This window comes from Salmo salar, unplaced genomic scaffold (genome assembly GCF_965601325.2).
Source record: "Salmo salar unplaced genomic scaffold, fSalSal1 ptg000229l, whole genome shotgun sequence".
NCBI lineage: Eukaryota > Metazoa > Chordata > Actinopteri > Salmoniformes > Salmonidae > Salmo > Salmo salar.
The window spans coordinates 1317794-1331039 of record NW_027675335.1 but is presented as its reverse complement, the minus strand read 5'-3'; the positions used below and the strand labels follow the sequence as shown (position 1 = coordinate 1331039).

Sequence of the window (13246 nt, the reverse complement as noted above, 5' to 3'; positions counted from 1 at the left end):
ACAGGTTAAATAGACTCAGACATATACATCAATATTCACACTGACAGGTTAAATAGACTCAGACAACACATCAATATTCACACTGACAGGATAAATAGACTCAGACAGATACATCAATATTCACACTGACAGGTTAAATAGACTCAGACAACACATCAATATTCACACTGACAGGTTAAATAGACTCAGACAACACATCAATATTCACACTGACAGGTTAAATAGACTCAGACAACACATCAATATACACACTGACAGGTTAAATAGACACTGACAACACATCAATATTAACACTGACAGGTTAAATAGACTCAGATGATTACAACACATCAATATACACACTGACAGGTTAAATAGACTCAGACAACACATCAATATTCACACTGACAGGTTAAATAGACTCAGACAACACATCAATATTCACACTGACAGGTTAAATAGACTCAGACAACACATCAATATTCACACTGACAGGTTAAATAGACTCAGACAACACACTTGAGTAGGGTGAATTATTAGAATGTTCTCTTTCTCTCTCCCCCTCCCACGCAAGCGCACACACACACACCAATCATCGTCCTCATTCATCGCTGTCGCTGGAGAGATCCTCACATATTATCCTGACATTGAGAGCTCTCATGGAGTGGATCTGTGCAACAGGTGCTCAGGACGTTTTGGAGGGGGGGGGGGGGGGGGGGGGGGGGGTCGACATCACTTCCTCCCTCCCATCCCAGCAATGCACTCTGGGGATCTGTAGTAGCATACATATACACATTACGAATGCTTTTTTTTTCTTCTTCCTCCTTACAATTTTCAAATGTATTTTTGTATAATTTATTAAGGGACATTGTACGTCATAACTGGTTATCAATAAAAGCCTTATAGGCTGGGTGTTGTTAAAAAATAAAATAAAAAGTACGTTCTACTGAGTTGTGGGTTCGATTCCCACGGGGGACCAGTATGGGGGGGGAAAAAATGTATGAAATGTATGCATTCACTACTGTAAGTCGCTCTGGATAAGAGCGTCTGCTAAATGACTGTAATGTAAATTGGTTGTAATGCCCATGATATCCAGGGGATGGTGGACTTGAGCCAGATACATAAAGTCTTATCGACGTCGGGTCCGTCGTCCAGACAACGCCGTGTAAACTCCCAGTGCTTCCTGAGGACCAAAACACTGGCATGTTGTGACCAGAGAAATGACTGACAATATCAACATGCCATCGTTATGACTGGGGGGGGGGGGGGGGGGGGGGGGGGTTCGAAACGAAACGTTTGATATTTGAAGAAAGAAAGAAAAATAAAAAAGTTTGAAGAATCGTACAAAAGATCTCTTACAAGGTAAAGAGAAGATACATTGCACATATGCTGCTGGAAGAAGATAGCTAACGTTTGCTAGGCTAGCTAGCTGGCTATCGTTTCTTTCAATGAGATTATAGGCACATTGAGTACATCCCATTAAACCTAGTTTAGTCAACTCAAAACTGGTCAAGCTACGTTTTGGTAAACTAGGTCCAATTATGAAGATTTACTAAAATAGCTAGCTAGTCACGCTGCTAACTATCTAACCAGATGGCTAGCTAACGTTAGTTTGCTAATGTATCAACAGTTAGCTAGCTGTCCTAGCATGTTACGCTAACTAGCTAGCTAGCTACATCAGAAAGGGTATCAACTTCATTCTCTTTCGTTGTTGCTGACGCATTAGCAACGAATCAAAACGAGACCCTAAACTACCCTAAATGTGATGATCTGGAAGAAGAAAAACATATTGCGACGTGTGGCGCTCGCTGTAGCTATTGTAAATGCTAAGTTAGCCAGTCGGCTAGCTAGCAGCTAAACCTTCTTCTTCTTCGTGTGAATTTCCGGCAGACTAGACGCTTTGTTACGTATTGCTGCCTTCCGCAGGTCAGAGTGCAGATTGAACAAATCAAATCACATTTTAATGGTCGCGTACACATATTTAGCAGATGTTATTGCCAGTGTAGTGAAATGGTTTTGTTCCTAGCTCCAGCAGTGCAGTACTATCTAACAATACACACTAATCTAAAAAGTAAAAGAATGGGATTATGAAATATAGAACTATTAGGACGAACAATGTCGGAGTCCTACCTGAATTTGTCCAATAGAAACTCGTTTTGCAACTGTTTGGACTAATGATTAGGCCCTACACCCCGGGTTGTTTGGACTAATGATTAGGCCCTACACCCGGGTTGTTTGGACTAATGATTAGGCCCTACGCCCCGGGTTGTTTGGACTAATGATTAGGCCTTACGCCCCGGGTTGTTTGGACTAATGATTAGGCCCTACGCCCCGGGTTGTTTGGACTAATGATTAGGCCCTACGCCCCGGGTTGTTTGGACTAATGATTAGGCCCTACGCCCCGGGTTGTTTGGACTAATGATTAGGCCCTACGCCCCGGGTTGTTTGGACTAATGATTAGGCCCTACACCCCGGGTTGTTTGGACTAATGATTAGGCCCTACACCCCGGGTTGTTTGGACTAATGATTAGGCCCTACGCCCCGGGTTGTTTGGACTAATGATTAGGCCCTACGCCCCGGGTTGTTTGGGCTAATGATTAGACCCTACACCCCGGGATGTTTGGACTAATTATTAGGCCCTACGCCCCGGGTTGTTTGGACTAATGATTAGGCCCTACGCCCCGGGTTGTTTGGGCTAATGATTAGACCCTACACCCCGGGATGTTTGGACTAATTATTAGGCCCTACGCCCCGGGTTGTTTGGACTAATGATTAGACCCTACGCCCCGGGTTGTTTTGACTAATGATTAGACCCTACGCCCCGGGTTGTTTGGACTAATGATTAGGCCCTACGCCCCGGGTTGTTTGGACTAATGATTAGGCCCTACGCCCCGGGTTGTTTGGACTAATGATTAGGCCCTACGCCCCGGGTTGTTTGGACTAATGATTAGGCCCTACGCCCCGGGTTGTTTGGACTAATGATTAGGCCCTACGCCCCGGGTTGTTTGGACTAATGATTAGGCCCTACGCCCCGGGTTGTTTGGACTAATGATTAGGCCCTACGCCCCGGGTTGTTTTGACTAATGATTAGGCCCTACGCCCCGGGTTGTTTGGGCTAATGATTAGACCCTACACCCCGGGTTGTTTGGACTAATGATTAGGCCCTACACCCCGGGTTGTTTGGACTAATGATTAGGCCCTACGCCCTGGGTTGTTTGGGCTAATGATTAGACCCTACACCCCGGGTTGTTTGGACTAATGATTAGGCCCTACACCCCGGGTTGTTTGGACTAATGATTAGGCCCTACGCCCCGGGTTGTTTGGACTAATGATTAGGCCCTACGCCCCGGGTTGTTTGGGCTAATGATTAGACCCTACACCCCGGGTTGTTTGGACTAATGATTAGGCCCTACACCCCGGGTTGTTTGGACTAATGATTAGGCCCTACGCCCCGGGTTGTTTGGGCTAATGATTAGACCCTACACCCCGGGTTGTTTGGACTAATGATTAGGCCCTACGCCTCCGGGTTGTTTGGACTAATGATTAGACCCTACGCCCCGGATTTGCAGTTGTCACACGTTTATGTCTTTGTGAAGGTCTTAGCTACTATAATATATATATATATATATATATATATATATATGTATATGTGTGTATATTTTTATTCAACAGAGACCCACCGGGAATAAGACGGAATAACAATGGGTTTGTTTGATAAACTAGCCGGCTGGCTGGGGCTGAAGAAGAAGGAAGTGAATGTTCTGTGTCTGGGATTGGACAACAGCGGCAAGACCACCATCATCAACCAACTCAAACCGTTCAATGTAAGTCTACGCTAGTAGCCTGGATCGATCAGGCCTGCTTACTTCATGGCCGACATGAGAATGAGTTAGTGGTTTGCTGTGATATAGAATGACCATATAAAGATATAGCTTGTAAAAGTCATATATATAGGTGTAAAAAAAATTCTCTCTCTCTCTGCATCAATCACTTCCTGTCCACTCCAAACGTCTTGGAGGTCATCTATCCCTGATATCCTTCACCCCTGGTCTTCTTCTTCTCTCTCTCTCTGTATCTACCACTTCCTGTCCACTCCAAACGTCTTGGAGGTCATCTATCCCTGATATCCTTCACCCCTGGTCTTCTCTCTCTCTGCATCAATCACTTCCTGTCCACTCCAAACGTCTTGGAGACAGTCCAGAGGTTTCTAGTTGTTCCTGATGGTTTCTGGTCTTGGTAAAGGCTTCATGTCTAGATGCACAACTGTAGTTTTTAAATCTGAACCAAAAAAACTATATGTAACAATGGAAGGTTAATTTAACAGTAAAACGAGACATTTCTTTAATAATTCCTGAAATCTATTATCTTGTTATAGGTCACTAAATGATGTTGGCGCTTTGGGAATTGGCCACTGGTGGGAACATACACATAATTGTCAATAACTTAATAATACTTAATACTTAACCGTAATGGTTTAGAGTACAATCAGCTCTGGACAGAACGACCAGATTAATTCATAGAAACATTAAACAGCAGAAATTGTTTTTTTTCCCCCTTGAATTCAAGTGGCCTTAATCAGTATGGTTCCCCTAATCTATTCCTGTTTAATTAACCATTACTAATCTATTCCTGTTTAATTAACCATTACTAATCTATTCCTGTTTAATTAACCACTACTAATCTATTCCTGTTTAATTAACCCCTACTAATCTATTCCTGTTTAATTAACCACTACTAATCTGTTCCTGTTTAATTAACCACTACTAATCTATTCCTGTTTAATTAACCACTACTAATCTATTCCTGTTTAATCTATTCCTGTTTAATTAACCACTACTAATCTATTCCTGTGTAATTAACCACTACTAATCTATTCCTGTATAATTAACCACTACTAATCTATTCCTGTTTAATCTATTCCTGTGTAATTAACCACTACTAATCTATTCCTGTGTAATTAACCACTACAAATGTATTCCTGTGTAATTAACCACTACTAATCTATTCCTGTATAATTAACCACTACTAATCTATTCCTGTTTAATCTATTCCTGTTTAATTAACCACTACTAATCTATTCCTGTATAATTAACCATTACTAATCTATTCCTGTTTAATCTATTCCTGTATAATTAACCACTACTAATCTATTGCTGTGTAATTAACCATTACTAATCTATTCCTGTTTAATTAACCATTACTAATCTATTCCTGTATAATTAACCATTATTAATCTATTCCTGTTTAATCTATTCCTGTTTAATTAACCATTACTAATATATTCCTGTGTAATTAACCACTACTAATCTATTCCTGTGTAATTAACCACTACTAATCTATTCCTGTGTAATTAACCACTACTAATCTATTCCTGTTTAATTAACCACTACTAATCTATTCCTGTTTAATTAACCATTACTAATCTATTCCTGTTTAATTAACCATTACTAATCTATTCCTGTTTAATTAACCACTACTAATCTATTCCTGTTAAATCTATTCCTGTTTAATTAACCACTACTAATCTATTCCTGTGTAATTAACCATTACTAATGTATTCCTGTGTAATTAACCACTACTAATCTATTCCTGTTTAATTAACCATTACTAATGTATTCCTGTGTCATGCAGGCCCAGACACAAGACATCGTCCCGACCATTGGCTTCAGCATAGAGAAGTTCAAGACATCAAGGTAATCAATGAGACAATAATGGATGAATGTACGATGATCAGATGTTCTAAACTATACCTTGAAGGTTGTTGGGGAACGTTGTCTGAACGTTACCACTACGATGTCCTTGTATGGGTCCCAAATGGCATCCTATTTCCAAAAAAGTGCACTACTTTTATCTCCAGTCTAAATCCTCCTCTTCTCTCCAGTCTAAATCCTCCTCTTCTCTCCAGTATAAATCCTCCTCTTCTCTCCAGTCTACATCCTCCTGTTCTCTCCAGTCTAAATCCTCCACTTCTCTCCAGTATAAATCCTCCTCTTCTCTCCCGTCTAAATCCTCCTCTTCTCTCCAGTCTTCTATATTCTCCTCTTCTCTCCAGTCTAAATCCTCCTCTTCTTTCCAGTCTAAATCCTCCTCTTCTCTCCAGTCTAAATCCTCCTCTTCTCTCCAGTCTTCTAAATCCTCTTCCCTCCAGTCTAAATCCTCCTCTTCTCTCCAGTCTACATCCTCCTCTTCTCTCCACTCTAAATCCTTCTCTTCTCTCCAGTCTAAATCCTCCTCTTCTCTCCAGTCTAAATCCTCCGCTTCTCTCCAGTCTATATTCTCCTCTTCTCTCCAGTCTAAATCCTCCACTTCTCTCCAGTCTAAATCCTCCACTTCTCTCCAGTCTAAATCCTCCTTTTCTCTCCAGTCTAAATCCTCCACTTCTCCCCAGTCTAAATCCTCCTCTTCTCTCCAGTCTAAATCCTCCTTTTCTCTCCAGTCTAAATCCTCCTCTTCTCTCCAGTCTTCTATATTCTCCTCTTCTCTCCAGTCTAAATCCTCCTCTTCTCTCCAGTCTAAATCCCCCTCTTCTCTCCAGTCTTCTATATTCTCCTTTTCTCTCCAGTCTAAATCCTCCTCTTCTCTCCAGTCTTCTAAATCCTCCTCTTCTCTCCAGTCTTCTATATTCTCCTCTTCTCTCCAGTCTTCTTCTATATTCTCCTATTCTCTCCAGTCTTCTTCTAAATCCTCCACTTCTCTCCAGTCTAAATCCTCCTCTTCTCTCCAGTCTTCTAAATCCTCCTCTTCTCTCCACTCTTCTAAATCCTCCTCTTCTCTCCAGTCTTCTATATTCTCCTCTTCTCTCCAGTCTTCTTCTATATTCTCCTCTTCTCTCCAGTCTTCTTCTAAATCCTCCACTTCTCTCCAGTCTAAATCCTCCGCTTCTCTCCAGTCTAAATCCTCCTCTTCTCTCCAATCTTCTATATTCTCCTCTTCTCTCCAGTCTTCTTCTAAATCCTCCACTTCTCTCCAGTCTTCTAAATCCTCCTCTTCTCTCCAGTCTAAATCCTCCTATTCTCTCCAGTCTTCTATATTCTCCTCTTCTCTCCAGTCTAAAACCTTCTCTTCTCTCCAGTCTTCTAAATCCTCCTCTTCTCTCCAGTCTTCTATATCCTCCTCTTCTCTCCAGTCTTCTATATTCTCCTCTTCTCTCCAGTCTAAATCCTCCTCTTCTCTCCAGTCTAAATCCTCCTCTTCTCTCCAGTCTAAATCCTCCTCTTCTCTCCAGTCTAAATCCTCCTCTTCTCTCCAGTCTAAATCCTCCTCTTCTCTCCAGTCTAAATCCTTCTCTTCTCTCCAGTCTTCTGAATCCTTCTCTTCTCTCCAGTCTAAATCCTCCTCTTCTCTCAAGTGTTCTAAAACCTTCTCTTCTCTCCAGTCTCTCCTTCACAGTGTTCGACATGTCTGGCCAAGGGCGATACAGAAACCTCTGGGAACATTACTACAAGTGAGTCTGTTCAGACACACACACACACACACACACACACACACACACACACACACACACACACACACACACACACACACACACACACATGGTAGGTAGTACTGACAGTGAGTCGTGGTGACCCTTGCCCTCTCTCCCCCTCCAGGGAGGGTCAAGCCATAATCTTTGTGGTGGACAGTGGAGACAAGTTGAGGATGGTGGTCGCCAAAGAAGAACTGGATACACTCCTCAACCACCCAGGTGAATCATCCTCATTATACACTCCTCAACCACCCAGGTAAATCATCCTCCTCATTATACACTCCTCAACCACCCTGGTGAATCATCCAACACATTATACACTCCTCAACCACCCAGGTGAATCATCCTCCTCATTATACACTCCTCAACCACCCAGGTGAATCATCCTCCTCATTATACACTCCTCAACCACCCAGGCGAATCATCCAACACATTATACACTCCTCAACCACCCAGGGGAATCATCCTCCTCATTATACGCTCCTCAACCACCCTGGTGATTCATCCTCCTCATTATACACTCCTCAACCACCCAGGTGAATCATCCAACACATTATACACTCCTCAACCACCCAGGTGAATCATCCTCCTCATTATACACCCCTCAACCACCCAGGTGAATCATCCAACACATTATACACTCCTCAACCTCCCAGGTGAATCATCCAGCACATTATACGCTCCTCAACCACCCAGGTGAATCATCCAACACATTATACACTCCTCAACCACCCAGGGGAATCATCCTCCTCATTATACACTCCTCAACCACCCAGGGGAATCCTCCTCATTATACGCTCCTCAACCACCCAGGTGAATCATCCAACACATTATACGCTCCTCAACCACCCAAGTGAATCATCCTCCTCATTATACGCTCCTCAACAACCCAGGTGAATCATCCTCCTCATTATACACTCCTCAACCACCCAGGTGAATCATCCTCATTATACACTCATCAACCATCCAGGTGAATCAGCCAACACATTATACACTCCTCAACCACCCAGGTGAATCAGCCAACACATTATACACTCCTCAACCACCCAGGTGAATCATCCAACACATTATACACTCCTTAACCACCCAGGTGAATCATCCACATTATACGCTCCTCAACCACCCAGGTGAATCATCCAACACATTATACGCTCCTCAACCACCCAGGTGAATCATCCTCCTCATTATACGCTCCTCAACCACCCAGGTGAATCATCCTCCTCATTATACGCTCCTCAACCACCCAGGTGAATCATCCAACACATTATACGCTCCTCAACCACCCAGGTGAATCATCCTCATTATACACTCCTCAACCACCCAGGTGAATCATCCCCCTCATTATACACTCCTCAACCACCCAGGTGAATCATCCTCATTATACACTCTTCAACCACCCAGGTGAATCATCCCCCTCATTATACACTCCTCAACCACCCAGGTGAATCATCCTCATTATACGCTCCTCAACCACCCAGGTGAATCATCCTCATTATACACTCTTCAACCACCCAGGTGAATCATCCCCCTCATTATACACTCCTCAACCACCCAGGTGAATCATCCCCCTCATTATACGCTCCTCAACCACCCAGGTGAATCATCCTCCTCATTATACACTCCTCATCCACCCAGGTGAATCATCCTCATTATACACTCCTCAACCACCCAGGTGAATCATCCAACACATTATACACTCCTCATCCACCCAGGTGAATCATCCTCCTCATTATACACTCCTCAACCACCCAGGTGAATCATCCTCATTATACACTCCTCAACCACCCAGGTGAATCATCCTCATTATACACTCCTCAACCACCCAGGTGAATCATCCTCCTCATTATACACTCCTCAACCACCCAGGTGAATCATCCAACACATTATACACTCCTCAAACACCCAGGTGAATCATCCTCCTCGTTATACGCTCCTCAACCACCCAGGTGAATCATCCTCCTCATTATACGCTCCTCAACCACCCAGGTGAATCATCCAACACATTATACACTCCTCAACCACCCAGGTGAATCATCCTCCTCGTTATACGCTCCTCAACCACCCAGGTGAATCATCCTCCTCGTTATACGCTCCTCAACCACCCAGGTGAATCATCCTCCTCATTATACGCTCCTCAACCACCCAGGTGAATCATCCTCATTATACACTCTTCAACCACCCAGGTGAATCATCCCCCTCATTATACACTCCTCAACCACCCAGGTGAATCATCCCCCTCATTATACACTCCTCAACCACCCAGGTGAATCATCCTCATTATACGCTCCTCAACCACCCAGGTGAATCATCCAACACATTATACACTCCTCAACCACCCAGGTGAATCAGCCAACACATTATACACTCCTCAACCACCCAGGTGAATCATCCCCCTCATTATACACTCCTCAACCACCAGGTGAATCATCCTCCTCATTATACGCTCCTCAACCACCCTGGTGATTCATCCTCCTCATTATACACTCCTCAACCACCCAGGTGAATCATCCAACACATTATACGCTCCTCAACCACCCAGGTGAATCATCCTCCTCGTTATACGCTCCTCAACCACCCAGGTTTATCATCCTCATTATACACTCCTCAACCACCCAGGTGAATCATCCAACACATTATACACTCCTCATCCACCCAGGTTAATCATCCTCCTCATTATACACTCCTCAACCACCCAGGTGAATCATCCTCATTATACACTCCTCAACCACCCAGGTGAATCATCCTCATTATACACTCCACAACCACCCAGATGAATCATCCTCCTCATTATACACTCCTCAACCACCAGGTGAATCATCCTCCTCATTATACGCTCCTCAACCACCCAGGTGAATCATCCAACACATTATACACTCCTCATCCACCCAGGTGAATCATCCTCATTATACACTCCTCAACCACCCAGGTGAATCATCCAAACCATTATAAACTCCTCAACCACCCAGGTGAATCATCCTCCTCATTATACACTCCTCAACCACCCAGGTGAATCATCCAACACATTATACACTCCTCATCCACCCAGGTGAATCATCCTCCTCATTATACACTCCTCAACCACCCAGGTGAATCATCCTCATTATACACTCCTCAACCACCCAGGTGAATCATCCTCATTATACACTCCACAACCACCCAGATGAATCATCCTCTTCATTATACACTCCTCAACCACCCAGGTGAATCATCCAACACATTATACACTCCTCAACCACCCAGGTGAATCATCCTCCTCATTATACACTCCTCAACCACCCAGGTGAATCATCCAACACATTATACACTCCTCATCCACCCAGGTGAATCATCCTCCTCATTATACACTCCTCAACCACCCAGGTGAATCATCCTCATTATACACTCCTCAACCACCCAGGTGAATCATCCTCATTATACACTCCACAACCACCCAGATGAATCATCCTCTTCATTATACACTCCTCAACCACCCAGGTGAATCATCCAACACATTATACACTCCTCAAACACCCAGGTTAATCATCCTCCTTGTTATACGCTCCTCAACCACCCAGGTGAATCATCCTCCTCATTATACGCTCCTCAACCACCCAGCTGAATCATCCAACACATTATACACTCCTCAACCACCCAGGTGAATCATCCTCCTCGTTATACGCTCCTCAACCACCCAGGTGAATCATCCTCCTCGTTATACGCTCCTCAACCACCCAGGTGAATCATCCTCCTCATTATACGCTCCTCAACCACCCAGGTGAATCATCCTCATTATACACTCTTCAACCACCCAGGTGAATCATCCCCCTCATTATACACTCCTCAACCACCCAGGTGAATCATCCCCCTGATTATACACTCCTCAACCACCAGGTGAATCATCCTCATTATACGCTCCTCAACCACCCAGGTGAATCATCCAACACATTATACACTCCTCATCCACCCAGGTGAATCATCCTCATTATACACTCCTCAACCACCCAGGTGAATCATCCAACACATTATAAACTCCTCAACCACCCAGGTGAATCATCCTCCTCATTATACACTCCTCAACCACCCAGGTGAATCATCCAACACATTATACACTCCTCATCCACCCAGGTGAATCATCCTCCTCATTATACACTCCTCAACCACCCAGGTGAATCATCCTCATTATACACTCCTCAACCACCCAGGTGAATCATCCTCATTATACACTCCACAACCACCCAGATGAATCATCCTCTTCATTATACACTCCTCAACCACCCAGGTGAATCATCCAACACATTATACACTCCTCAACCACCCAGGTGAATCATCCTCCTCATTATACACTCCTCAAACACCCAGGTGAATCATCCTCCTCATTATACACTCCTCAACCACCCAGGCGAATCATCCAACACATTATACACTCCTCAACCACCCAGGTGAATCATCCTCCTCATTATACGCTCCTCAACCACCCTGGTTATTCATCCTCCTCATTATACACTCCTCAACCACCCAGGTGAATCATCCAACACATTATACACTCCTCAACCACCCAGGTGAATCATCCTCCTCGTTATACGCTCCTCAACCACCCAGGTGAATCATCCTCCTCATTATACGCTCCTCAACCACCCAGGTGAATCATCCTCATTATACACTCTTCAACCACCCAGGTGAATCATCCCCCTCATTATACACTCCTCAACCACCCAGGTGAATCATCCCCCTCATTATACACTCCTAAACCACCAGGTGAATCATCCTCCTCATTATACGCTCCTCAACCACCCTGGTGATTCATCCTCCTCATTATACACTCCTCAACCACCCAGGTGAATCATCCAACACATTATACGCTCCTCAACCACCCAGGTGAATCATCCTCCTCGTTATACGCTCCTCAACCACCCAGGTTTATCATCCTCCTCATTATACGCTCCTCAACCACCCAGGTGAATCATCCTCATTATACACTCTTCAACCACCCAGGTGAATCATCCCCCTCATTATACACTCCTCAACCACCCAGGTGAATCATCCCCCTCATTATACACTCCTCAACCACCAGGTGAATCATCCTCATTATACGCTCCTCAACCACCCAGGTGAATCATCCAACACATTATACACTCCTCATCCACCCAGGTGATTCATCCTCATTATACACTCCTCAACCACCCAGGTGAATCATCCTCATTATACACTCCTCAACCACCCAGGTGAATCATCCTCCTCATTATACACTCCTCAACCACCCAGGTGAATCATCCAACACATTATACACTCCTCAACCACCCAGGTGAATCATCCTCCTTGTTATACGCTCCTCAACCACCCAGGTGAATCATCCTCCTCATTATACGCTCCTCAACCACCCAGGTGAATCATCCAACACATTATACACTCCTCAACCACCCAGGTGAATCATCCTCCTCGTTATACGCTCCTCAACCACCCATGTGAATCATCCTCCTCGTTATACGCTCCTCAACCACCCAGGTGAATCATCCTCATTATACGCTCCTCAACCACCCAGGTGAATCATCCTCATTATACACTCTTCAACCACCCAGGTGAATCATCCCCCTCATTATACACTCCTCAACCACCCAGGTGAATCATCCCCCTCATTATACACTCCTCAACCACCCAGGTGAATCATCCTCATTATACACTCCTCAACCACCCAGGTGAATCATCCAACACATTATAAACTCCTCAACCACCCAGGTGAATCATCCTCCTCATTATACACTCCTCAACCACCCAGGTGAATCATCCAACACATTATACACTCCTCATCCACCCAGGTGAATCATC

General features: G+C 44.2%; 1 protein-coding gene across 1 annotated transcript in view; it reads left to right on the top strand.

Moving 5' to 3' along the window:
- The first annotated feature begins 1114 nt into the window (after positions 1–1114).
- The window catches only part of LOC106594530 (ADP-ribosylation factor-like protein 6), a 290187-nt gene continuing 278055 nt past the window's right edge, over positions 1115–13246 (top strand). The window contains exons 1-5 of the mRNA XM_045714020.2: positions 1115–1341; positions 3652–3803; positions 5611–5672; positions 7355–7423; positions 7569–7663. Coding sequence (XP_045569976.1) covers positions 3681–3803; positions 5611–5672; positions 7355–7423; positions 7569–7663 — 349 coding nt within the window. The 5' untranslated portion in view covers positions 1115–1341; positions 3652–3680. The remainder of the gene's footprint in view (positions 1342–3651; positions 3804–5610; positions 5673–7354; positions 7424–7568; positions 7664–13246) is intronic.